Genomic DNA, 26,140 nt, shown 5'->3' on the forward strand with positions numbered 1-26,140 from the left:
GACTCCGCCCCTCGGCCAGGTCTGGCCCCGCCCATCCTCTCCTCTACGCCTGCGCGCTCTCCGCTCCAGCCCCCTCCTCGCCCTGACACGCCGCGCGCCTGCGCACTGCTTCCCCACGTGGGCTCGGGCCGTCAGCGGGCCTAGCCGAGCAGCGGCGCGAAGCCCCCCTCAGGCGACAGGACCTTGCCACCGGCTCGGCAGCCTTGAGCGTCTTGCTCTTGCCCTCCTCTCTTGGTCTTTTCCCCGGCGCGTATCGCCATGGGCAAGAGCCGGACGAAGCGCTTCAAGCGACCTCAGTTCTCCCCTACCGGGGACTGTCAGGCCGAGGCGGCGGCGAACGGCACTGAGCAAGAGGAGGACGAGGGGCCGGCGGCGGAGCTGCTGGAAAAGGTGAGGCGGGGGTGGGGCGGGCCTCCCCCGGAGTCCCGGGACAGCGCCGCGCGCCGCTGCCGCCCCGGCCCGCGCCTGCGCTCTGCTCTCGCTCTGACGCTTGTCCCCTCCCGCAGCTCCAGCATCCTAGCGCCGAGGTCCGCGAGTGCGCCTGCGCGGGGCTGGCCCGGCTGGTGCAGCAGCGGCCGGCGCTCCCGGGCCTGTTGCGCCGGGATGCTGTGCGCCGCCTCGGGCCGCTGCTGCTCGACCCCAGCCTGGCCGTGAGAGAGACGGCGGCCGGCGCGCTGAGGTGAGCCGGGAGGGGTTCCGGGGCGGTGCCTCGGATCCGGGCGGCGCGGCGTCCAGCCAGCGCCTTCGGTGTATCCCGTTTCATGCTCAGGTCTCTTGTCTTCGGCAGTTCGAGAGGGCCAAGAACTGCCCAGGGTCTGCCGTTTGCAGGAGGGAGATTTGAACTCAGGCTTCCCACTCGAGAGGCTGCCGTGACCCCCAGACCGCACACATTCCATAGGTCCTCCTGGCTGCTCGCCTGCAGCAGCCACCTGTCAAGCTCCCTCTAGGCCGAGCGCACATTGCGCCCTCTCCAGGAAGCCTCCGTAGAGTCCTGAGGTTCAAGGAGCTCTTTCAGTGTGAGTGCCAGGTGCTCGAGGTGCAGAGGATTTTGAGCAGGCAGGACAGTGAGCAAGGTAGCCAAGTTCCCGGGCTTCACAGAACCCATGTTGATGAGGAGACAGGACACTAGCAAACAGGTAAAACGTAATATTAGATAGTGAGAAGTGCTGTGGAGAAAACCAAGAGGATGATGAGTTGGGGATGGGAAGTTTTGCAATTGGGTGATCTTTAGATGACGTTTGCGAACTGAGAGCTGATGGATGAGAGAGCCAGACTTGGAAAAACAGGGGGAAAAATCATTCAAAACAGAAGGAACAGCAAAGAAGTGCGCCAGCAAAGGGCTTGGCGTGGTTAAAGAACAGCAAGGTTAGTGCGGCTGAGTAGAGTATGGGGTAGGGTATTATAGGAGATGAGGCTGGAGGGATGGACAAGGATTCCATGGTGTAGGGAGAAAGGATCTGTTGTAATCAGGAGTAACGTCTCATTTACATTTGGAAAAGGCCACTCTGGTGGCTGTCCAGAGAATAGACTGTAGAGCGAGCAAGAGGAGAAGTTAATGTTTGTAGTTCTTATAGCTCTGTCTATATTTATTATGTTTCATTCATTCATTTAGCAAATATACATTAAGTGCCAGCTGTGTGCCAGGCAGTCATCTAGGTTGTGGGCATGTGATAGCAAGACAGACATAATTTCTGTCCTTAACGGATCTTACACTATCGAGAGAGACAGGCATTAACCAAACAATCACACAAGTGTATAATTACAACCAGTGACAATTACAAAGGATGCTGTGAGAGGGCATAACTGGGGGTTCAGGGAAGAAAACCCTAAGGGAGTGATGTTTGAGATGAGATGGAGGGATGAGTGGGGATTGACCACTTGGTGGAGGAAACAGCATGTAGAAAGCCCTGCCCTTCCCGCCGAAACGTACACACGCTGGGAGCTCCTGGAAGACTGTGAGGCATCCTGTGACTTGTCTTTATATCCTAAGTGCTTAGCACAGTGCTGTGCACTCAGAAGGCAAGCAGTGTCTTCCCAATTAAGATTAAATTTAGTCAGGGTTGCTTTGGAGGTGTCATTCTCAGTAGCCTCACCCCTGCTGCCCTTGAAGTCTTGATTCCAAGAAAAGGTCTGTTCATATAAGATCAGGCTGTGATTTATTAACATTAAATAGGAGAGGTCTTTTCCCCTCTTCCTTCCCTATAACCACACACCTGTGTACTGTCTCAGACCTCAGAACTAAGCTCTCACATGACAGAGTCATTTGTTGACATCATGTACAACAAGGATTAGAAGAGATGAAAATCTGTGCATTGGTTCTGCAGCATCTTACAGAAATCATAAGCAGTTTCATCTGGGAAACCTTAAGTATGAAATAAATTTGAGAGCTTAGTATTTTATGACGTGATCTGAAAGTAAAACATTTAAACTTCTTGTGTAGAAATCTCAGTGCTTGTGGAGGCTTTGAAGTTTGTGACGACATGGTGACTAAGGATATCATGACTCCTCTGGTGGCACTGCTAAAAGAGGTATGCAGGTTTTAAAGCATCTTCCTGGCAATTTTTAAATGTAGCTTTTAGTATACAAACTTAGGTTTTTTTGTTTTGTTTTAGTACTTTGGTGTTAGTTGCTTTGTCTTCCCTCAAGACATCCTATGGGAATTTTATTTCTTTTCCTGGGAACACTGATCTCATCATTGATACAGTCTCATGTTATTTCATCCCCACTACTTTTATTTATATGCTAGTTGGAAAAGGCCTTCCTGAAACTATAGACTGACTCCTTTAGACTCTAAACTTCATACAATAAAAATTAGTATTTATTGATTGCTTATTTATGTGCCAGGTGCTGTTTTTTGTTTTGTGTCTTATTTAATCTTCACAGCAGTCTTATTTAGCAGGTATATTATTCCTCTTTCAGAGATGAGGAAGCTGAGACAGACACTAGGAATTTGGTGTGAAGATGATGTTAAGTCCTCAAATTTAAAATCATGCCAGCCTATTGCACGACGTAGTTCTGGGATTAAGGAGCTGGCTCTCTGGAGTGCCTCTAGTCCACTATTCTGTATTGATGGGTGACTTTCACTTAAGGCTGTATAAAGAATATCCAGTTTTGATGAGAGGTGTCACTCTTGTTCCCTTTGGAGCAGTGGTTCTACTTGGGATGATTTGCCCCTCAGAGGACATTTGGCAATGTCCGGAGCCATTTTTGATTGTCACTGCTTGGGGGTGGGGGTTGCTACTGGCACGTAGTGGGTAGAGGCCGAGGATGCTGATAAAGATCCCACAGTGCACATGACAGCCCCCCACAACGCAGAACCATCTGGTCCAAAATGCCAGTCATGCCGAGATTGAGCAGCCCTGCTTTGGCAGGTGTTTGGATTATGCTGGAGGGGCAGGACTGCAGAGTGGCTCGGAGCCCCGACTTTGGAGCCGGCGTGCCTGGCTCTGAACCACAGCTTTGCCATACATTAAGCTGCACGTCTCTGTTCGGTTTCCTATTTGTAGAGAGACTGGGGGCAATAGTTCATCTCCTTCGTAGGTTTGGGGTGAGGATTAAATGACTTGATATATATTAAGTGCTTAGAAAAGTGCCTTGCACACAGGTGATACATAGATGTTAGGTCTTACTATGCATTACCTTTCTTTGCCTTATACAGTATCCTTATCACGTTAGATGAAATGCTTTGTATTGATTTTACGCTTGCATTTAAAATGTGAAATCCTTTATGTCTAGTTTGTACAATGACTTGTGAACCTCTCTTGTCTGTATTTCTTGACCAGAAAAGGGCAGGGTTGTGGAAACTGTACTGCTTATGAGGATTTGATTGGTTCGTTAACCACTCTAATTTCTGATGTTCAGTTTTTGTGATTCTTCACTATCATTAGTCTTCTTTGTTTAATTATTCTTTTGAACCAGGGTGCTAATCATGATATTTGGTTACAGTGTAGTGCTGGACTGGATTCAAATGAGATGTCTCCGGAAAAAAAAGATCGGAGCAGAAATTCTATTGAGAACATAGCCAATGAGGCCGTGAATGTGCTGTGGAATATCTGGTAAGATGCTTTCCAAGTGCAGCCTCCTGTTACGGTGCCCCGCAGCTGCAGAGTTCTCCTTCGCAGGCCTTTAAATCCATGATGCTGACGCTTGGTAGGAGGCGGTCTCAGGGGCCCTGAGGTCAGCCTTCCTTCCCAAGCCCTTTCCTCAGAGCATCACTACATCTGTTTTTTTGCTTTACAACTCTTCTCTCCAGTCATTGCTGCTGACAAAAATAAGAGGAAGCATGGTCCTTAGCATCTACTGCACCCGGTTTCTCCTGCTCCGCTCACATACCTGAAGCAGCAGTTGTCTTAAAGCTAGTCAGGCCGCGGTGCACTAGCTGCTTGGCCTGGCATCTGGAATGAGAGAGGACCACAGACTGGCCAGTGGTTTGTTCCTCGACCTTGGCAATTGCCGTTTGACAGGGAGGTCAGTGCCTGAAAAGAGCTCCCTGGGAGGGTGTAGGCCATGCTGCATTCCATGATGGTAGCAGTAGTGGGCTGGAGTGGACTTGCTGTTAGGAATGAGAAGGGCTAGAAACACTACCTGGATTATTTTTTTCTACCCCATTTTATGTCCCACACTTCTAGCAAGATTCTGTCATGGTTCCTTATTTTCAATCTGCAGCAATTATAACTTCTGACCTAAAAGCACAGATATTTCTTAGAATACAACATTAAGGATCCTGAAAAGCTGCCTGCATAGCAATCTGAACTTGCTTAGGATTTCATTTTATACTGGTGGATACATTCCGCCAGAAAAATTGGCAAGATCAGATTGAGGAAATGGACTTTGAGCAAGCAGGTGGGTGCTGTTTTTCTGTGCATTAGAGAACTTAACTGATATAAATTGTTGAACTTGGAAGTTTTTTAAACATTTCTTTGAAAAGAACCTGAAAAAGTGATCTCCACAATGATCTCTTTCCTGAATGCCTGTGAGTCCTATCTGTATCATTTCCGGTTATCACAGCTCTTAACATTTTTGTTTCATAGTTTATCTTTTAAATTATATTTACACATGTATATATGTGATCTTAACTCATAGGTGCTTTATCTTCCTGATTATACCTGACTTTACTGATGGCTTCTTAAGGGTAGCTCATAGCAGTATTGCAGTAAGTGGATGGATGGATGGATGGATGGATGGAAAGAAAATAGTTTATCTTTAGATAACAGGATTGAATTTAATAATTTAGTCCGCTCTGATAGCTATTAGTGTGTCATGTATATGTGGTATGTGCGGAGGAATACTTTTCTCTGGAAATATTGATAAAATTATTGTAATTAGCTCAGTTTACCCTGTATTTAGTATGTATGTTTATTAATGACATTGATAACATTAATATTGGTTCTTTTATTAAAAGGTAGTGTAATTTCAAAAATATTTTTTAAGTAATTTCTCTGTTGAAGACTGTACGTTGTTGAAATTATAATAGTGGTCTAGAAGGAATGAATAAAATTTAATTTTACTTTCTTTTAAATGTGTGCCTTTTGTGTGATAAATATGGAGACCTTTGACCCTCACTTGAACTTATTACTGTGGTCTAGTGGAAAGAACAGTCGGCTGGGCCCAAGGAACCACTACTGACAAAAATATGTGATCTTTGGTCAGATCACTTTGCCTTTTGGGCCCTGGGTTTCCTCATCTATAAAACGAGGAGTTCAAGTAAATGATTGCTCAGATCTCTTCCAGCTCTAACCTTCTGTAAGGAAACTGGCATGTGGGTAAAGAAATTGGTTAAAAGATCCTACTGTGATAGAAATAAAAATACAGATAGCCAGTAGTGCTCATGTACAGTGAATATGAGGGGGCATTGGTTTCTTCATCTGTAAAAATGGCGAGTGTTTGACTCCAATTCTTGTGTTCTTTTATAAAGCCTGATTTATCTTTTTGTGAATTTCTGTGGTTGATTTCTTGATGTTAAAATGTGAATAGTAAAACTTTTTTTTCCCCCCTTCAATTTAGTGAATGCAGTAGTAGAGCAGTGTCTATATTCACCAAAGAAGGGTGTTTGGAGATTGTGTTAAAGTGTTTAAGTAGGTTTTCCACCAATGTTGACCTGGCTATTTCAGTAGGTAAGTGAAGAAAAGGTGATAATTTATTAAGTGTGGGTGGCCTTATTCAAAAATTGTTATTCAGACATAGCATGTTTATTCTTCAGGAGCAATTTTTTTCTCATTGTATGTAAATGCATAGCTGAGTTCTGTTTGTTCTGAATCTTTTAAAATCTGTATTTAAAACTTTACTTACTCATAGAATTTTCCTGCTCTTCCCTCTGAAAGGGAAGAAGGTAATTATGTGAGTATATATAGTTTCTAGTGTATTCCCATTCTTAGAAGACTTTATTAATTCTTGAAGCTTTCATCTTTCATTTACTGAGAAATAGTAACCCACAACTACCAGGCCTTTTAGCCAAAGTTAATTGGAATCTAGACTTATTCAAATGTCTTGTACCACTATCTCATACTTCCAGCAGAAAACTGATAACCTGTGGTTTTTTGAGAGAGGAAAATAAGGGATTGAAATATCGCTGGGACCTGCTTTCCTTCTTTGGGACAAGGAAAGCACAGTCTGGCAGCTTCAGCTGCGTTGGCTCCCTTGGCTTCTCCACATGGGGTTAGAGAGCCATTGGGGGCCCTCACTCAGCAGGAGGAAGAGACAGAAACTGGAGAGTGGGTGGCTCAACAGAACTCTGGGGGAGAGTGGAGAAATAATTGATGAAAAGTGCTTCTCTTGTACCCATGATAATGGTGGGCACCCACCTCTCCTTTTATTTCCTATGCGTTTCTCCTGGCGAGGACAAAGTGTGTTTCCCTTACTGAAGTGTATTCCCTTACTGGTGTTTCTCTTGGCTCTAATGGATAAGCTTAGGAGAACAGAAAAGAAAAAGGAAATGGTGAAATAAACACTACTGGGAAAAATTTAAAAATCAGTTTCTTAAAATGGAGTCTCTGGCAGAAGGGAGATTTGTGAGTAAAAGTGAATTTAAAAACAGTTGAACTAAAAATTGATAGATGACTTTTAATCTCAGAGAACAGTTTTTATAACAATAAGAGAATTTCAGGAAAGTTAGTTCATAGCATTTAAAAGAAGAGCTTCTCTCCTATTTTACTAACTTTGGTCTTTTAGATTGCTATTTTTTTAGTTTTTTTCCTCTAATGAACTTTTAAAAAATGGATCAGGGCAAAGTAATTTTGCATTGTATAGTAGTGTTTTCCCTCTGCATTTAACTAGATTCATGATTTTTTAAACAAATGTGAAATTACTTTTGTTTTGAAAATTCAGCAGGGCTTGCAAATAGTAAAGTGAACTTATCTTGGCTTTTTGCTGAAGTGAATTTAATTAGTCTCTTAATGGAAAATGTTACATTTGCATATATGTCTATGTACATATATGCATATATGTGGATTTGTATACAAATGTATTTTGGGAACCAAACTAGATCATAGCAATAGCATGTATTTTGACTAATTTGGATGGCCATGATCTACTTTGAAATTTATAGACCTAGAAAGAAGTGGATTTGTATAGAAGACAGTATCTCAAAGAAAACAAATTTGGGCTTGCTTCCTCTTTTGTGCTTCGAAGATCTTTTCTGTCAACCTTTTATGCAATCCCAGTTGTTTTTATACTTTCAGTTAATTATTTCTAATATGCAAGTTGTAATCCATTGTCTTACTCTAATACTTTTTTTTTTTTTTTTTAAGATTTTTTTTTATTTTTTCCTTTTTCTCCCCAAAGCCCCCCGGTACATAGCTGTGTATTCTTTGTTGTGGGTTCCTCTAGTTGTGGCATGTGGGACGCTGCCTCAGCGTGGTCTGACGAGCAGTGCCATGTCCGCGCCCAGGATTCAAACCGACGAAACACTGGGCCGCCTGCAGCGGAGCGCACGAACTTAACCACTCAGCCACGGGGCCAGCCCCTAATACTTTTTTTCTTAAAGAAATTGCTTCACCAGAAATAACTCTTAACTTTTAAGGTCATGCTGAATTTGAAAGAAGCCGGAGTGTCCCCAAACCTAGGGCTTGTTGTTAGTGACGGCAGGACTACTCTAAGAGTGTTGTCTGTGGCCTGATGTTTAGTCCACAGGCTGTTTGCTGCTGGTCCACCATGAGTACAGAAACTCAGGATGAACCTTTATAGTATGTTTTGTTTTTTGGTTTTGGGGGGTTTTTTTTTCTGAGGAAGATTCTCCCTGAGCTAACATCTGTTGCCAGTCTTCCTCTTTTTTTTGCTTGAGGAAGATTAGCCCTGAGCCAACATCTGTGCCAGTCTTCCTCCATTTTATATGTGGGATGCCACCACAGCACAGCCAACAAGCAGTGCAGGTCCACACCCAGGACCCGAACCTCTGAACCCAGGTCGCTGAAGCAGAATGCACCGAACTTACCCACTAGGCCACAGGCTGGCCCCTATAAATGTTTATAGTAATTTCACATTGTCACAACATTTAAAGGCCTTTTAAATTGTTTTTAATAAAAGTGTAGTTCTGTAAAGAATTAGAAATTAAGAAGAAGAAAAGCAAAATGATCTCGAAGCACTGATAATTTGAGAAGCCTCATTTGTGTGTCCCATCCTTGAGGTAAAGCATATATATCCAAAAAGCGACGTGTATCTGAAGAAGTTTACAGATGCAAATGTTTTTGGATAAGTTATTCTGGTGTAAATTATACCAGCAGGAGTCATTTGTTTCTGAATATTTAATTTTTGTCTTTTAGCTTATTGTTTACAGACAGTGACCGAAGATAACCCAGAGCTACTGAGATCTTTCAGTGCCCCAGCATTGCATGTGCTAGAGTCAGCGATGCTTTCTCCTGTCAGCTCCATGGAATACCTTCTATTAAAGACACTGCTATCAGGTACAATTTAGCCGTATGCAATAGTATGCTTGTTTAGTAACTCGTAATGGGTAGAGATGGAGGCCAAAATTGAATCATTCCTTCATTTCGCATCAGGGCCTTCCACACTTATGTCTACTCTGAAAAATTTTAATATTTAAATAGAGATGCTTAATTCAAGCAGTTGTGCCTAGTTGCAAAGCCTTCTAGAATAGATTTGTTTTCAATCTAAAGAACTACTGTTGTCTGAAAAAGAAATGCTGCTGTCAGGATCCCCTCTTATTTATGAGCCAGTGAGTTCAGAACTTAACTGTGGGCACCCAGGACATGACCACTCACTTTTCTATAAGTTCTTTACCCCCAACTCTTTTCTCCTTGGAATTTCTAAATCCAGAAATGAGAAATAATCTGATGATCTGTTGAGTAACAGGTAGTTTATACAGTTTCTGTATATATTTTCCTCTTGCCCTTTAGCCTTGCAGAGGTGGTTTTTTCCAAAGTGGCAAAATACGCGTAACAAAATTTACCATCTTAACCATTTTTAAGGGTACAGTTCAGTGACGTTAAGTACATTCACATTCACCAGTCTCCACAGCTCTTTTCGTTTTGCAAAACTGAAACTCAATACACATTACATTACGCTCCATTTCCTCCTCTCCCCAGTCCTCAGCAACCACCATGCTACTTTCTGTCTCTATGAATATGACTACTCTAGGTGCCTCATATAAGTGGAATCATACGCTGTTTTTCTTTTTGTAACTGGCTTATTTCACTTAGCATAATGTCCTCAAAGTTCATCCATGTTGTAGCATGTGTCAGAATTTCTCTCCTTTTTAAAGCTGAGTAATATTTCACACTACATATATGTATACCACATTTTGTTGATCTGTTCATCCATGAATGGCCACTTGGGTTGCTTACACCTTTTGGCTTTGGAATAATGCTGCTGTGAATGTGAATGTAAAAATATATGTTTGAGTTCCTCCTTTCAGTTCTTTTGGGTATATACCAGGAAGTATTTTTATTTTCACAGTTGCTTTTTTTTTAATTAGTCTAACTACTTAATGGTAAGTCCTGTTCTATTTTGATAAGCGAAAAACCAAGAACCTGCTCTCTGGTTTGTTTGTGAGACCTTGGAATTTTAGTACATTCCATTCCACTCTTGGAATATAAGAAGCTACTTAGGAGAGCAACTCAGGTTAAGATGAAAGAAAGTGAGGCAACTTAATTTGTTGTTTCAGAAGAAACTTGATCAGTATTCTCTTGGTCTGCTGCTATGTGATGGATCAGAGAGAGGCCAAGGCAGGGAGATGATTGTGAAAGATTGTAATAAAGTGAGCTGCTTCTGTCTAAGGCTTTTTCACATTTAATAAAAACTGAACAAAGGCAGTAGGGTTAAGATTTTTTTGAAATTATACCTGAGCTTAAAGAACCAATCTTATGGAAACTGTATTCAATAAAAGATTTCACAGGCAATTCCTTTGTCCTTATGTTCATTTTTTCCAGGCACAATGTGGAATCTAAAAGACATTATTCCATCCAAGAGTCAGGCAGAAATCATAAATGCCATTCTAAAGATCTTATCTGAGGTTTTGGAAATGGATGCTGGCAAAATAGTTATTCAAATGAAGGAGGCTGAGACTCAGAAGTTAAAAACTGCTGCAGAGACCGAGGAAATATTAGAAAATGCTAATGGTGGTGTTGTGGTTGAAGATGATGAAATGGAAGAAACTCCTCCAAGAAGAAAAGTCAGAAGGAAAACTTTCATTTCAGATTTACTTCCAGTAAGTCAGATTGATGCTTTCAAACATAGATTAATACAGCTGTTTTCTTTCAAGACGTGTCCTAAGCTTTGTAGAAAAATGTTACAGCAAAATTAATTAGAAAGTGAATTTCAATAAAAATCAGTCATGTTTTCCCATTAACTCTCACTACAACATTAGAAATCTACTCCCAAAGGGGAAGGAAATCTCCTGTGTACAATGAACTTTTGTGTGCAGGTTTCAGAGTTGGGAGAGACCAACCCTTCAGAAGCCCACGGTCGTCTTCCTGACCCACCTCAGTGGCACACTGTCTCCCAGATTGTTTCCATGCTAAAGGAAGGGTTTTTTTTAGAATTTAAAAATAGTTTATTTGTTGGTTTTAGGTTTTTTAAATGCACATATGGTTTCTGTTTTGTTTTTTTTTTTAAGATTTTATTTTTCCTTTTTCTCCCCAAAGCCCCCTGGTACATAGTTGTTTATTTTTAGTTGTAGGTCCTTCTAGTTGTGGCATGTGGGATGCCGCCTCAGCTTGGCTTGATGAGCAGTGCCATATCCGTGCTCCAGCGAACCGGCAAAACCCTGGGCCGCCGAAGTGGAGCGTGCAAACTTAACCATTTGGCCACGGGGCCAGCCCCTGTTCTTTTTTTATTTGAGGAAGATTAGCCCTGAGCTAACATCCGCCACTAATCCTCCTCTTTTTGCTGAGGAAGACTGGCCCTGAGCCAACATCCGTGCTCATCTTTCTCTACTTTATATGTGGGACGCCTGCCACAGCATGGCTGGTCAAGTGGTGTATAGGTCCACACCCCAGGCCGTCGAAACGGAGTATGCGAACTTAACCGCTGTGCCACCGGGAGGGCCCCACTTCATCTGTTCTTTGGTGTGGTACGAGCAGTTGTATCATATTGAAGCACTTTCAGTTTTATGTCTACATTTTTCCAGACAAGTTGCAGAATTATTTTGTTCAGTATGATAAATTTGTTAGAGAGATTTATTGTTATTAGGCTAAAACTATAGAATAACTAGAGAAGAGATGATACTTTGAAGAGTTCTTCTTGCGGCTACAGATGATATAAGCCTCAATTTATTCACATTTTCCTGTAGGAATTTTTACTTTGCTTGCATTGGCCCTTGCATCCTTACCTCTTTTATTTTAGTGTGTAGCCTTACCAAAGGAGCAAACCAGACTCTCATTTACCCACTGCTGCTGAGCAGAGGCGGTTGGGTGATGGTGAGAATTAATGGTGTTTGTCATTTTGGCAGCCTGGGCGATTGTGGCACACTTGGGCTAGTAGGTGTGATGTCAGGGCAAGGGTACACAGTCTGGAGGCAGGAGACGCTTCAGCTGAGCCCGTCAGCAGAGAGGGAGCCATGCCATGGGAAAACATCTCCCCCAAGGAGGGGGGACCAAGAGTTGGGTTTTGTTCATTCAGGTGCGCATTTTCTGTGCTCCTGCCCTGTGCCAGGCCCTCTGCCAGATGCTGATGATGGAAAGATGATTAAGACGTTTTTCCTGTCTTCAGGACCTTTTCCATCTTGAGAGGACAGACATATAATTATAATTTATTATAATGCCTGTGCTAAGAACAGTGCTGGGCTATGCACAGGTTTCTAAGGGAGTGGTTCCTACAGAGGAGGTTCTCCTGACTCAGCCCTGATGGGGAAACACAGGAAGAGGCTGTCAGGGAAGGCTTTTTGGACAGAACACTCGAGCTGTCTTAGAGTTAGAGTAGGAAACAGCATGGTGAAAGCAGGTTAGTGCTGTTCAGGGGGCCTGGAGGCAGGAAGATCAGCCAGGAAGCTGCTAAAGTCATTCTGAAGGAGGAGGATGAAGCCTGAACTGGAAGAATGCCATTAACGTCCTCTCGTACTTTCTGCAATTTCAGACATGGCCTGTCCTGACTCATAGAAAATGAACTGAAGCTGAGAATTGTCTTAAGTCAGTGTCTTAGAGTTTTGATAAGTTTATACCCAATAAGAACTCTTTGAATGGAATATACCTGAAAATAAATGTATCAGTACACTACTTTCTCTCATTCACAGACTTGTAAGGCATGCATTAGTGGTGTTTTAAAGAAATGCCGTAGTTAGCACTGCTTTCCCAATCCCCATGAGTAGCTGTCAGGTGCAAAGCCTCGTGCTGTGTGCTGGGTGGCACCGAATGAGGGGCTGTCCTGCCCTTGAGCTGCGTGCACATCATAAAGTGGCTTAAAAATCACAGACCCCCTTTCGGTGCAGGGGGTACGTATCTGAACCCCAGATTTACTCCTTGTCTCACCTGTGCATCTGCGTTAGTGTTGAGTAGAATTTAGAGTCAGTACAGGAGGGTAGAGCCTAGCTGTGCGCCTCGTCCTCCCAAAGGGGTGCTGTAAAGCACCTAGCAGCGTCTCCTTGGTCATCACTGCAAGGGTGAGCTGTAGGTCTGAGATGGACACAGCTTTAGCCACACGTGCAACGGCAAGTATCCCAAATCAGGGCTTGGGGCACCTGTGCAGCTGTCGGCAGTGCACTGACCTCGTCATGACTGGGCACACGTGCCATGTCTCACCACCAGGATTCCTGTCAGAGAGGAGGTGGAAGTGAGTTGGGCTGTCAGGAACTCTGGAGTAACTGGCGCCCTGCTGGGAGTGGGCGCAGGGCACTCTGAGGATTTTCCCCAACTCCAGCCTGGCTTCCAAGGGGCTCCTGGAGGGAGTAAGTGGGGATTGAGATCCTCGTCTACCAAGATTAAGTGCCACTGTTTAAAAAGTACTGGTAATTTAACTGCAATTTAAGAGAGACTTCCCTAAGTATTATTTTAAAATAGAATTTTGGTGCTATACAGTGCAGTGTTTTCTCCTAACAAAAGCTTGCTTTTTAAAGGCTGTTAACGGAACTGAGTAGCCTGGATGATTGACATGCTGGTCAGTGGGCCGATGTTGAAGTGCCAGCTGGGGGCTAGGCATCATGCTGATGCATGCCAGGAATGCAGATTTACAGTCCGTCGGCTCCCGGCTTTCACACTGCCCCGTGGCTTGTGCAGGAGTCCTTTGGAGTCCAAATCCTTAATGGCATCATTTAACTCAAGAAGGTGTAGTCACAAATAATGTAAAGAAAGAACCAACCCAAGTTGTTGTTTTAATATACGCAAAAGCAGAGTACTCCCCTCCCAGCTTTCACAGTTATCAGTTATCAAATCATAGTCTGTTTTATTTCATCTGTTTCCCCACCCACTCTCCCCTCTCGCTACTGAATATTTTGAAGCAAATCTCAGATGTCGTAACATTTCATCTAGATTGGTTCTTTATGTCAGATTGATAACAATAAGCAGCAGGAAAATGTTCTGAGCAGGAGAGTTATATAAAGAAGTGGAGCTTAATTCAGAGTTCCTCTAAGGCAGATTGTACGTTTGAACTGGTCGAGCGCCCAGCAGCAGCATGTCTTATTTAGCTGTGAGTCTGCTCTAATCAATGTCTATGTAGTTGAGCATCACACACAGGCAAATAGGAATAATTTTGATATACAGTCTTGCCAGCAGTAAGAGGAACACAAGTACAGGGATTCCTGAGCTACATCTATTGAACTAGCAATTTGCTGCTTTTTTTTTTTTTTGAACATGGATTAAAATTGCTGCACAAAGAAGTTGCTGGAGGATTATAAATGAGTGTGAACATTCTGGAAAAAAAGTGGGACTATGTCACAGGAGCTAAAGATGTATTTTTAACCTTTGACCCAGTATTTCTGAGGAAATAAGATATCCACATAATCTGAAATAGTCCACACTGGTGGAATGTTAATAAATTATAGTGCATCGATTTAGTGGAATATTGTGTGGCTGTTAAAAAGACAATTAGAAAACTGTTGAAGTTAGGAAATATTCAAATGATAAAATGTAGCTACTTCATTTTTCATAGGAGACTTGAGAATTAAAGTCATGTAAATTTACACAGCCCATTTTAAGAATGGTAATTGATAAGTTCATGTTATTTATTTCCAGAGGAAAAAGTCCCCCTCGTTCTTCAGTCTTAAAGAAATGCTTTATTGTGGTCTTCAAAGAAAGCAGGAGGCAAGCTCTTCTCCTTAGCCAAGCTCTGTTGGTCGTTTAAGGGCTTGTTAGTAGTTCTCGTTAATGCACTCTTTTCCAGAAAGACGTCTGAGCGTCTAAGAGGTTTGTTGTGTAAAGTGCCTGCTGTCTGAAGTGAACTCTCGTTGTAACCTTAGTGAGCTGAGCTCCTTCTTAACACACTAGGTTAAGTTTCAGGGTGAATTCAGTTCAGAATTCCTGAATATTTATCTGTCCTCCACAACTAACTAAGCGACACTTCGAGTGACCATGCAGATGGATGGAGGCCCAGGCAACAGTGGCGCGTGTGCTCCTCAGCACCAAGGAATCAGAGTGCCTGTTCCTGCTTCCAGCACTTCACCACTGCTCTTCTCCTGTCCACCCCCCACCTGCTGCATTCCACATGCAGAAATCATCTAGTAGGCCTTAGCTAAGGAAATGCACGCAAAAGTATTTTCCCAAATGTTTGAGAGTTGGTTGTTTGCTTTCTTTTAGCCCACTGACAAGGAGCTGAGAGAGACCATGGCGTTGCTGACAGCTCAGCAGACCGCTCTGGAACTTATTGTCAACATGTGCTGCAATGAAGGTTGGTTACTGTTCACGTTTCGACCTTCTCCCCCTGGACTGAGAAGGCCGCTTCCAAGAGGATTTTCTTAAATATTCTGAAAGTTGTGTGTGATTTGCACTCTCCCCAGATGCTTCCGACGATGAATGGGAAGAGCTGTCTAGCAGCGACGAAAGCGACGCGTTTATGGAGGATTCCTTCAGTGAAGGTGGCGGGCAGCTGCTGTCTCCCCTCTGCCTCTGCCACGAGGTTCACTCTGCTCTCACCAGCCACCTCATCCCAAAGAAGGTAACCTCTTTTCAGTCTAGGCTCACTATGGAGCGTGGGAAAGGCTTGAGAAGGCTCTCCATTCTGTATACAAAAGAGGCTCCCACTCCAGGTGTAGCGAACAGTAAGACCTGGGGAACAAAACAGAATTCACTCTAGAGGAAGTAGGCTGAAGAGTGTCTTTGTCAAGCCTAACCATTTCACTTAGAAGTCCTAGGTCAGGATCTTATAAAGGGATTGGATGTAAATGACTCTGCTCTTTAACCTTTGCTTTTACTGCCTTTTTTAAATCTAGGTTTTTGAAAAAACTGCCTTTCCAAACAGCGTTGCAGTTGACATATGTTTTAGGAACCCCACTTGGAAACCTTTGATTAGAAAGTAAGAACTTTTCTATTTTTAAAACCATTTGTCGTTATGTTATTATATGAAATAGAGGACCATTAAATAGAAGATGCTGACTTCCTCCCAGACTCAGAAGCTCCAATCCTGTGTCTATTCCTGAGAGAAATGTGTGCACATGCAGTAAAACATGAGAATGTACACGGCAGTGTGGTTCAGTCCCCCAACCTGGAAACAAGCTCAGTGTCCATCAATGGCAGAATGGATAAATAAATTTTGACATAATCATACAGTAGAATACGTACAGCAGTAAAAGGAATCTGAACTAGAACTGCACAACATGGATGCAACTTATAACGTTGAGCAAGAAAGCAAGGCACAGAAGAATATACACATTGCGATTCAGGGTTTACAAGGTTCAAAAACACTAAACTGTTTTGTTTAGGGACCCGTAGGTGGTGAACTTATAAAGAAAAGCAAGGAAATGTTTACCACGAAAGTCCAGATACTGGTGATCTTTAGATCTAGATGTCTACATTTATATATAGATATATAGAGGTCACCTTTAGAGGTCAGGGAGGTGGGTGTGATAGGGAAGGGATGGGGGGCTGAGAGGGTGCTGGCAGCGTTGATTTCTTACCCAGATGCATGAGTGTTTGCTTTATAAACTGTTTGTTAAACTCTGTATCTGCACTGAGAGCTTTACTCATGTATATTTCACAATGCAAAATAATTTTAAAGATGCCATGTGTAGAAATTTTTCTAAAGCAGATTTCTTATGATTCGTAAATGAATTGTCCCTCAGAGGCCTTGAGTGCTCAAGCAATTGACGTAGTAGGTTATCAGTTCACCTTAGGATTCTTTGCTGGCTGCCATAGACTTCCTGCTTACAGATACTCCAGTCAGAACCTGAAGCTTACGTTCAACTTTAATGTCAGCTTCTGTTGGGTGACTGGTGGGGAGACAGACGGCATTCTCTCACTTCCTTCCAGAATGAACACTATACAGTGCAGAGCCCTCGTGTGTCTCCAGAGTCTGGTGTCCCTCCTGGACGTGGACCATCTGGGAGGAGCCCCAGCCCTTCAGGCCCTTGCCCAACATCTGTCACAACTGCTTTTTTCTCAGCCAGGTAAATACTGAGGGCTTGTTGTGAAAGACTGCTCGGATTGAGCAGAAGTTTGAAGGAACAAAAATTTGGACTTTGTGGTTATACTTTGCCATCCGACCTGCAGAAACCTCTCCCAAACACTAGCAGTCATTTATTTATAGTTGCCAGTGGTACAGTCGAAACAAGGTGTGCAAGCAAGTCTATGGGTCATATTTTTCTTTTTTATTAAAATTGCTTGCATCTAGTTATGTCAGGCCAGTTAAGGCTGAATCACAAATATCATAAATATAGGCCTCATTAAGATATTTTGGTAATTCTCTATTTTTAATTTTTCTAAAATATAAAACCATTTGATTTGCATTTGATTGGGTAATGCATACATGTATTACAGAATTCAAGAGTTATTGAGATCATAAAGTAGAAAGCCTCCCTCCTTTGTTTCACACCATCCAGGTCCTCTCCCAGAGCCAGTCCCTGTCAGCAGTTTCTTGTGTATTCTTCCAAATTCTCAGTATAAAAGTGTGTCTGTGTGTTTTAAGGCATATGGTAGAATACCATACGCACAGTTCTGCACTCTGCTTTTTCCTAACACATATCTTTCTTCAAACACCTTCACATGCTAGGAGCTGAATCTCCAAGCTGCAGGTCTCTGATGTGGATTAATTTCATTTGTCCATAAAAACCGAGAGACATACTGTATGTGGTTAATTATTTTTTTCAAATGACTTGCCTGTACAAGGTTTAACGCATGCTCTTCTAACAGATTTTCATAGTTCGTTGTAGTGGAATCTCCTTTGGCTTAGCTACATTGAACTGGGAGCTCACACCAAATGAACAAGACAGATAGACACTGAAACAGAAGAAAGGTAGTCTGTTATGCATTAAAGGAAAATTGTCCACGTTACTCTACCCAGCGTGCGTGTCTGGGGTGAGGGTAACATGGGAGTGTGAATCTACCCAGCGTGCGCGTCTGGGGTGAGGGTAACATGGGAGTGTGAATCTACCCAGCGTGCGCGTCTGGGGTGAGGGTAACATGGGAGTGTGAATCTGCTCGCTCGGCTCCTCGGGTTCACATGTCTTTAGGGGTTTTTTGAGGGTAAACTTGAAGGTGTATAATACCTGCTTTTTGCACTAAGTTTAGAATCTAACCACCAAATAAGATCTAACTCCACTGTGTCACCTTCAGTGTATTGTTCATATGTTTCATTGTAAACTGTTTAACATTTCCCCTTCTCAGACACGACATTATGTCCAACAGTTGAAAGTCTTAAGAGATCAAAACATGGTCAATTTTGACAAAATACAAGTGTCTGTGTAAGCATTCATTCAAGAATATTCCCCAGTTCTAGAGACATCTATTTTGCACTCTGTCCAGTTCATAAGAGGTGCTATGTGTTTAATGGCATATGTTTTAGAAGTTCTAGGTTAGTTTTTTTTAAATTAAGTAAATGAACATCCAGAAACCCATATATAGTTATTGTTCTGTCTCTACTGACTTTTCAACGTTTGTCAGTTAATGTGGAGTCTTCAGGTGGTCTCGAGCTGTGCATTCTTTAACTGGCATAATCTTGTGAAGCCATGCCCCGCAGTACCAAAGACAGGATATAGACAGGATATGTGCAGTGCTAGCCCGATTCCCATTCCAAACCAGGGCTGGGCCAGCTCTGGAGTACACAGGCACTTGTCCGTGTGAGCTGGCCAGATTATGACTGTGGCTTTGTATTTCTCTCCCGGCCTTATAAACCTGGACGTAATCTGGATGGTATGGCAGGAAGAGGGTAGTTTTATCTGACTTTTGCTGGCATTCTAGCTCCCGTTAGCCCAGCAGGATGTTCCATGGGGTGGGGAGGGGATGGATGGCTGTTCCTCATGCCCACTCGCATCCACCCATTCCCATGGGTTCCCTGCAGGGAGTGGTAGCACACTGCTAGGCCCCACGCGAGCAGGACCTACCCTACCTCTTGCTGCTTTCAAGCTCTGTCTAAGCTGAGAGAACCGCGTCTGCTCTGGTTCCACAGTCTGCCCTCTCTTCCCTCTGGGCCTTTTCTCAGTGAAAATCTGATCAAGGTACCATAAGCCCCGTCCCCAGGCAGCGTGGAGGGTTTATTTCACTTGGAATAAATGCACGTATTCTGTACCTCTGCCCTACAGAAGCACTTCGCTGTGTTTCTCCCAGTTCAGCTGCTTTTTGTGGTCATTGATGCTTGCTCGTTTATCACCCGGAAGGATCACAGGAAGACCGTACCAAGCTGAGCCCTGGGGAAATAATGGAAAGTTTCTGAATTGTGGGAAAATAGAATTAAACACTTTGATTTTAAAGTAAATTCCAATTGCAGGGCTATTCTTGACATAATCTCTTCTTATCTGAATGAACTGTTTGATAAAGGATAATCACGTATATTTGGAGATGATATTCCAGTATAGTCCTTCTAAACATTTGGGATTTATTAAATGAGGTAATCCTATCCTATGGATTCTACATATGTGAACTCTTACTGGGAATCTGGCGGGTAGGATGAAGCTAAATGTCTCTACTTTTTCGTGTTACCACGTTTGACATTTACTTATATTCTTTAACAATACCACTTGTGTTGACCTTTACTGAGAATTTGTCAGAAAGGCAGAATGATGTGAAATTCCGTTCCCCAATTTGGATAAATGACCAGAAATGTGAATTAAGTAGAAATTGCCAACATATTTTTCTTAATTCAGGCAGAGTATGAATTACACATAGTGTAAAACAGTTGTGTTGTTTAGATTAGAGTTTTGAATCTAAGGTAATGCTTATTTTCCTGAGAATGGAGGACAGAAAAAAATTGATTCTGAGATATGTTCTAGTTTGTATTGAGTTCTTCACAACATGACTCGTTTTATGTGTAGTATGAATTTCTAGGGCCACACTTACAACTTTAATCAAATAGAAATACAACGTACATTTCAGAGCCAGCGTGGTGACTTTTGAAGTTTGATGGTAACGACTTGATACCAGTTTTTGAGTGCCTGTTGGGTACGAGGCTGTATGACCTCGGCGCTCTGACCTCATCTTCCTGATGAGGAAGCTGAGACTTAGGGAGCTTGAGAAACTTCTTGAAGGTCATTCATTCTTTTAATGTGTTATTTATTGAACGCTTCCTTGATGCCATGTGCTGTTCGAGGTCCGAGGGATACAGATGTGAACAAGATGGGCAAGGCCACTATGCTCATGGAGCTTGCATTCTCGTGTAAATAAAATTTTGATGTAATTTCAGCTATGAAGAAAAACATAGAAGCTGAATGGTGTGAGGTGCTGCATTAGGCAGTTTGTGTGGAAAGTCCTCTCTGAGGAGGTAACATTTGAGCAGATACCAAAACGAAGTGAGAGGTTACATCCTGTCAAAGGCAGGATCCGTCCCAGTCTGTCTGACCCTAAAACTCTCGCATTGTCTGTTCTGTGATACTTAGGGAAAGCCTCACTGCTCTATGTAATGCAGAGCTGAAAATGAGAGAGCCAAAAATATGGTAAGCTTTGAATCAAATTTGTGCAGAAGCTGTCCCTGCTTTCATGCAGACAGCCTAAAAAGGGGCGTCAGAATCTTTATAGGGTCCCGGGCACCACAGGGCAGAAAGCCAAGGTATCTATTGCTTCATAAAAAATCACCCCAAAACTTTGTAGCTTAAAACAGCAATAATCACAGGCTGTTTCTCATGGCTTCTATAGGTCAGGAATTTAGACAGGGCACAACCGAGATGGTTTGTCTGTACTCACAATGTCTAGGCTTATGGTTCTCAACTGGGAGCAGTTTTGCCCCCCAGGAACATTTGGCAGTGTCTGGAGGCATTTTTTGTTGTTACAACTTGGGGTTGCTGCTGGTATCTAGAGGGTAGAGGCCTGGGATGCTGCTAAACATCCTACAGTGCACAGGAGAACCTATACACACATCAAAGAACGATCTGGTCCAAAATGTCAGTGTGCTGAGGTTGAGAAACCCTAGCTTAGGGCCTCTGCTGGAAAACTAGGAGTTAGCATCATCTGCAGTCTTGTTCCCGCACGTGTCTGACAGTTGGTGCTGGGGCTGTCAGCCAGAACACCCACAAGTAACCTCTTCATGTGACCCGGGCTTCCTCACATGGGGGCTGAGTCCCAGGGCAAGAGTCGGGAGAAGAGAGGGCACACACGTGAGCCAGTGGAAGTCGTGCTGCCTTTTGTGACCTGGCCTGTCACTTTAATGTGTTCTGTTGGTTGAAGAGGTCACAAAGTGCCACCTAGATTCAAGGGGAGGGAAAATAGACTCCACATCTTTATGGCAGGGGCAGGGTTCTGGAAGATCATGCAGAACTGGAAATACTGTTGTGACTATTTATGTAAAATGAAATCTACCACGCCAAGTCAGTCACTTTTCCTTTCCACCAAAGGGTTATGGAGCCAGCGCACCCCGGCTTGCTCACCCTTCTGTGTGACGGTGTTAGCATAACTGTCTATTGTTCTTGTTCTGTTTGTCCCACGTGGGAAAAAGAGACCGTGAGAAAAGAGTAAAATGGGCAGGGGAGAGAAGGGGAAGTCGGATCAGTGAAAACATTAGAAATCACTGAAAACCAGTGCCAGGCCACTGCACAAGCAACAGCTCTTGGCTAGGCAGTGGGTCAGGCTGGCGAGGAAGCACTCTTGCTCGCGTGGTGACTCTACTCTAGGTCTGCCCAGCACTGTGATGGTGATCTCTGAAAAGCTGAATTCAGTCTGCAGAAGCTGGCTCAGGTGTGTCACATGCTAAAGGGTGAGTCAAATGAGAATCCAGTGTCTGGAAGCCAAGAACTGTCTGAAGAACACTCCCTGTCATGGTTATTTTAATGGTAGTCGTCCTTCAAATGCAAGTATATGGTTCCCACGGGGCTGTTTACTAGAAGTTTTGGCTTAAATATCAAGTGTTTCTATAATTATAGCATGTATTAACATTTGACATGCTTTGTTTTGATTCTTTTTCTACAGAATGTCTTGGAGAAAGACAAATTTATATTTCATTCTTGTGTTTTAGATTTTGCTAAACATGTTGACTTTCTAGAAGCCATAAGTAGTGCCTTGAGGGCCCTTTTGCAAACAATGGCCTCCAAGAACATTTCTCAGGTAAGATTTTTAAATGTTTATGTGAAACTAGCAAAGATTATGTATTATGGAGGCAAAATTCATTACTTAACTTTTTTTATGTATTTGTTTCTGTTATCAGAGTAATGCATGATTTTTATTTTTTTATTTATTTTTTTCTTTTTTCCCTTTGAATTTCATCTGCTTCAACCTTTGTTATATAAGAATTCTTTTTTTTCCCTAAAGATTGGCACCTGGGCTACCAACTGTTGCCAATCTTCCTGTTTTTTTCAAAGATTGGCACCTGGGCTAACAACTGCTGCCAATTTTTTTTTTTTTTTCTGCTTTATCTCCCCAAACCCCCCCTGTACACAGTTGCATATCCTAGTTGCACGTCCTTCTAGTTGTGGGATGTGGGACGCTGCCTCAACGTGGCCTGACAAGCGGTACCATGTCTGCGCCCAGGACCCGAACCCTGGGCGGCCGCAGCGGAGCACATGAACTTAACCACTCGGCCATGGAGCCGGCCCCGCATGATTTTTATGGTTTACAAGGATTTACATTTGTACAATTAATCCTTGTAAAAAGAAAATAAAAATGCTTTAAATAAAAAGTAAGATCTTCTCCTTCTCCCCACCACCACCACCAACATACATATAGAAGATTTTTATTGATCTAACTTATTTGACATGTGTTGTAAATATTTTTACTGAATGTCATTTGTCATTTTTTTAACTTTTTTTTTTCTGAAGAAGATTTGCCCTGAGCTAACATCTGTGCCAGTCTTCCTCTATTTTGTGTGTGGGTTGCCGCCACAGCACGGCTGACAAGTAGTGTAGATCTGAGCCTGGAATCTGAACCTGTGAACCTGGGCCCCCAAAGCTGAGCATGCCAAACTCAACCTCTATGCCAAGGGGCTGGCCCCCTTTTTTTAACATTATATTACAGAAATTTTCAAGCGTGCCCTCCTGACCCTCCACAGTGATCCATTTGCATCTCTGTGATAGGTGCCTTATCACTTTTATTTTTTTTAATTAAGGAAATTTTCTAACATTCCAAAAAGCAAATAATAGTATAATGAACCTGCAGGCTCTATCACCAGCTGTCAACAGATTCTCAACATCCTGTCATTCTTGTTTCATTCATCTCCCCTATATTTTTGTGTTTTGCTTCCTGGAGTCGTTTAAAGCAAGTCATATTATTTCACCCGTAAATATTTTATTATGCGCTTCATTATGTGTCTGTGACAGAAAATGAACTTTTAGGGGCCGGCCCCGTGGCCAAGTGGTTAAGTTCGCACACTCGGCTTTGGCAGCCTAGAGTTTCGCTGGTTCAGATCCCAGTCCTGGACGTGGCACTGTTCGTCAGGCCACACTGAGGCGGCATCTCACATAGCATAGCACAAACAGAGGCACTCACAACTAGAATATACAACTATGTACTGGGGAGCTTTGGGGAGAAGAAGAAGGAAAACAATCTTTAAAACAAGAAAGAAAATGAACTTTTAGAGAACTTAACCACAATACCATTACCCCTAACCCCCAAATTAACAGACGTTTCTTTTGGTTTTGTGTGTGTGTGAGGAAGATTGGCCCTGAGCTAGCATCTGTTGCCAATCTTCCTCTTTTTACTTCAGAAAGATTCCTGCTGAGCTAACATCTATGCCAGTCTTCCTCTATTTTATGTGGGACACTGCCACAGCGTGGCCTGATGAGCGGTGCTAGGTCTGCCCCCGGGATCTGAACCTGCAAACCCTGGACCACCAAAGCAGACGGGCAAAGTTAACCACTACACCACTGGGCCAGCCCCCAGACATTTCTTAATTTATCATTTGATATGCCTGAGTTCAGTTTTCCTGATTGCCTTAAAAATGTCTTTTTCAGTTGCTTTGTTTAAATCAGAATCCCACTCGTTGCTTTTAACAGCTTTAGTGAGATTTAATTTACATACCATACAATTCACCCGTTTAAAGTATGCAACTCAGAGGTTTTTAATGTATTCCTGGATTCTTGGGTCTCCTAATCTGTAACCTTTCCCCTGCCCAGCCCCCTTCCCCATGCTATTCATCCATTGTGGACGCTGTCGCTTGTGCTGTAGCATCTTCTGCATTCTCAGATTCGGCTGGTTTACTGCAGTGGTATTGTTCAGTATGTCCCTCTATCTCCCATGTTTCCTGTAAACTAGGAGCTGGGTCTAGAGCCTGAATTAGATTCCGGATCAGATTTTTTTGGCAAAAACAATTCATGGTGTTGTTCCTACTTTTATATCACAAATCACATAATGTCGTAAGATACTGACGTTAAGGTTAATCAGCGTGCTCACTTAGTGGTTGTAGCTCCCAGTGATTGCTGTGGTCTAGATGCATCATTTCATTACAAAATGGAGATATCCTAATTGTGTCATTCCTTTTACATTTGTTAGCTATGCTTCTTCTATAAATAAGAACTTTCTGTCTTTGATTATTTGGTAATTTTGAAATAAAGTTCATTCAAAAAAAGACAAGATAAATGTATGATTCTCCCCCCACCCTTTTTTCTGGAATAATTAGTTGGTGCCCCAGCCAGTCTCTAAGTGACCAGTGAAGTGGGTTTTTTTTAAGTATCATTATAACTCAGGGGTTTTTATAGATTTGTGTTTCATTCCATTGTAGTCATTCTTTTTGATGCAAAAGTTGTCCCATCCTTAGCTAGGAGTCTGTTCAGCTTGGCTCCTGTCTCCCTTTGACGTGGACCCAGCAGTTTTGATAGCTTCCAGGCACAAGGCCGTGTCCAACACTCATCTTGTACTTTTACTCTTTAAAACCTGACATCAGTTTTTTCAAGAAGCACTGATTTCTTTGGTGGGAAATTAAATTTTGGAGTGCTTACTGCTACTGTGTGATTGCTTCTAGACCTTCTAAGTGGAAATAGTATTTTTTAGGAAGATAAAAATACATCATAATTTCATGCTGATATTTTCAGTTTAAATAAAAAGAGTAAAGTATTTTTACTTAACTTTTGATTATATAATTGTATCTTTTTGGTCCTGGAAATTTTGCGTCTTAGTGATATTTAAATTATCATTTGCTTTATCCTACAGAATGTATTTAATTCAAATTTGTTTCAAAATGACAATGCTGTTATGATTACTAACAGTACACTGCCAAATGCAGTTTCAGCTTTCTTTGTGATTCTTCTCGTCCTTAGGAAAATCCCTCTAGGACTATACGGTCCAATTGCTGTGTTTTAAAGTTGCTTAAAAAAATTCTCTATGTGTCTTGTTATAAACTTAGCTTCAGTTGTTGCAGCTTTTTATTTTTTGAGACGTTTTTTGTTTGCTTTAGTTTTTATTTTTTAATTATAAAAAATAATTACAGTTTCAGAGTTAAAACTGAAGCAAGAGATAGAGAAAAATATGGTATATACGTACAATGGAATATTTTTCACTTTAAAAAGAAATGGAATTCTGGTACGTACTACAGAATGGGTGAACCTTGAAGGCACAAAAGGACAGGGAGTGAATGATTCCACTTTGAGGTGCCTGGTGTAGTTGGATTCAGAGGCAGGAAGGAGTGGAGTAGTGGTTACCAGGGCTGAGGGAGAGGGGGAGCAGAGTCAGGGCCTCGTGGGGACGGTTTCCATATGGGATGATGAGAAGGTAATGGAGGTGTGGGTGGTGGCAATGGGTGCACAACAATGTGAATGTGCGTACTGCCACTGAACTGTGCGCTTAAAAATGGTTAGATGGTACACTTTACATTACGTGTACTTTATTCAAGAAAGATATTTAGAGAGGTCTAGCTTCTATCCCTTTTGCCCTGTTCTTTTCTTTCTGCCGTTGATAATCATCCTTTTTAGGTTTTTTTTTTTTTAAAGATTTTATTTTTCCTTTTTCTCCCCAAAGCTCCCCAGTACATAGTTGTGTATTTTTAGTTGTGGGTCCTTCTAGTTGTGGCATGTGGGATGCCTCCTCAGCATGGCCTGACGAGTGGTGCCATGTCCGTGCCCAGGATCCGAACCAGGGAAACCCTGGGTCGCTGAAGTGGGGCGCGAAACTTAACCACTCCACACTGGGGCCGGCCCCTTGGGTTTTGATTTATCATTCTTTTGTTCTTTTTTTGAAAACATAAGCCAGTATATATATGT

The 26,140-nt window shown here is 42.6% G+C and overlaps 1 protein-coding gene and 1 long non-coding RNA gene across 5 annotated transcripts in view; one reads left to right on the plus strand and one right to left on the minus strand.

Annotated features, from left to right (window-relative positions):
* Nucleotides 1-42: 42 nt before the first annotated feature.
* The window catches only part of HEATR3 (HEAT repeat containing 3), a 34,649-nt gene continuing 8,551 nt past the window's right edge, over nt 43-26,140 (plus strand). Inside the window, exons 1-12 of one of the 4 annotated variants that reach the window (XM_023636934.2) lie at nt 43-390; nt 507-679; nt 2,441-2,528; nt 3,946-4,055; nt 6,004-6,113; nt 8,757-8,897; nt 10,383-10,660; nt 15,177-15,267; nt 15,377-15,534; nt 15,809-15,891; nt 16,845-16,981; nt 21,970-22,058. In XM_023636934.2, the coding sequence (XP_023492702.1) occupies nt 259-390; nt 507-679; nt 2,441-2,528; nt 3,946-4,055; nt 6,004-6,113; nt 8,757-8,897; nt 10,383-10,660; nt 15,177-15,267; nt 15,377-15,534; nt 15,809-15,891; nt 16,845-16,981; nt 21,970-22,058 (1,590 nt within the window). In that variant the 5' untranslated portion in view covers nt 43-258. Of the gene's footprint in view, nt 391-506; nt 680-2,440; nt 2,529-3,945; nt 4,056-6,003; nt 6,114-8,756; nt 8,898-10,382; nt 10,661-15,176; nt 15,268-15,376; nt 15,535-15,808; nt 15,892-16,844; nt 16,982-21,969; nt 22,059-26,140 lie in introns of those variants that run through there. The other 3 variants (XM_070261783.1, XM_070261782.1, XM_070261784.1) reach the window with 3 other exon arrangements.
* LOC138923352 (uncharacterized) overlaps nt 13,728-26,140 on the minus strand; it is a 42,244-nt gene continuing 29,831 nt past the window's right edge. The window contains exons 3-5 of the long non-coding RNA XR_011436840.1: nt 19,099-19,216; nt 17,691-17,810; nt 13,728-15,644 (exon numbers count right to left, since the gene is read on the minus strand). This is a non-coding gene — a long non-coding RNA (uncharacterized lncRNA). The remainder of the gene's footprint in view (nt 15,645-17,690; nt 17,811-19,098; nt 19,217-26,140) is intronic.

Source organism: Equus caballus, chromosome 3 (assembly GCF_041296265.1).
Source record: "Equus caballus isolate H_3958 breed thoroughbred chromosome 3, TB-T2T, whole genome shotgun sequence".
Classification (NCBI taxonomy): Eukaryota; Metazoa; Chordata; class Mammalia; order Perissodactyla; family Equidae; genus Equus; species Equus caballus.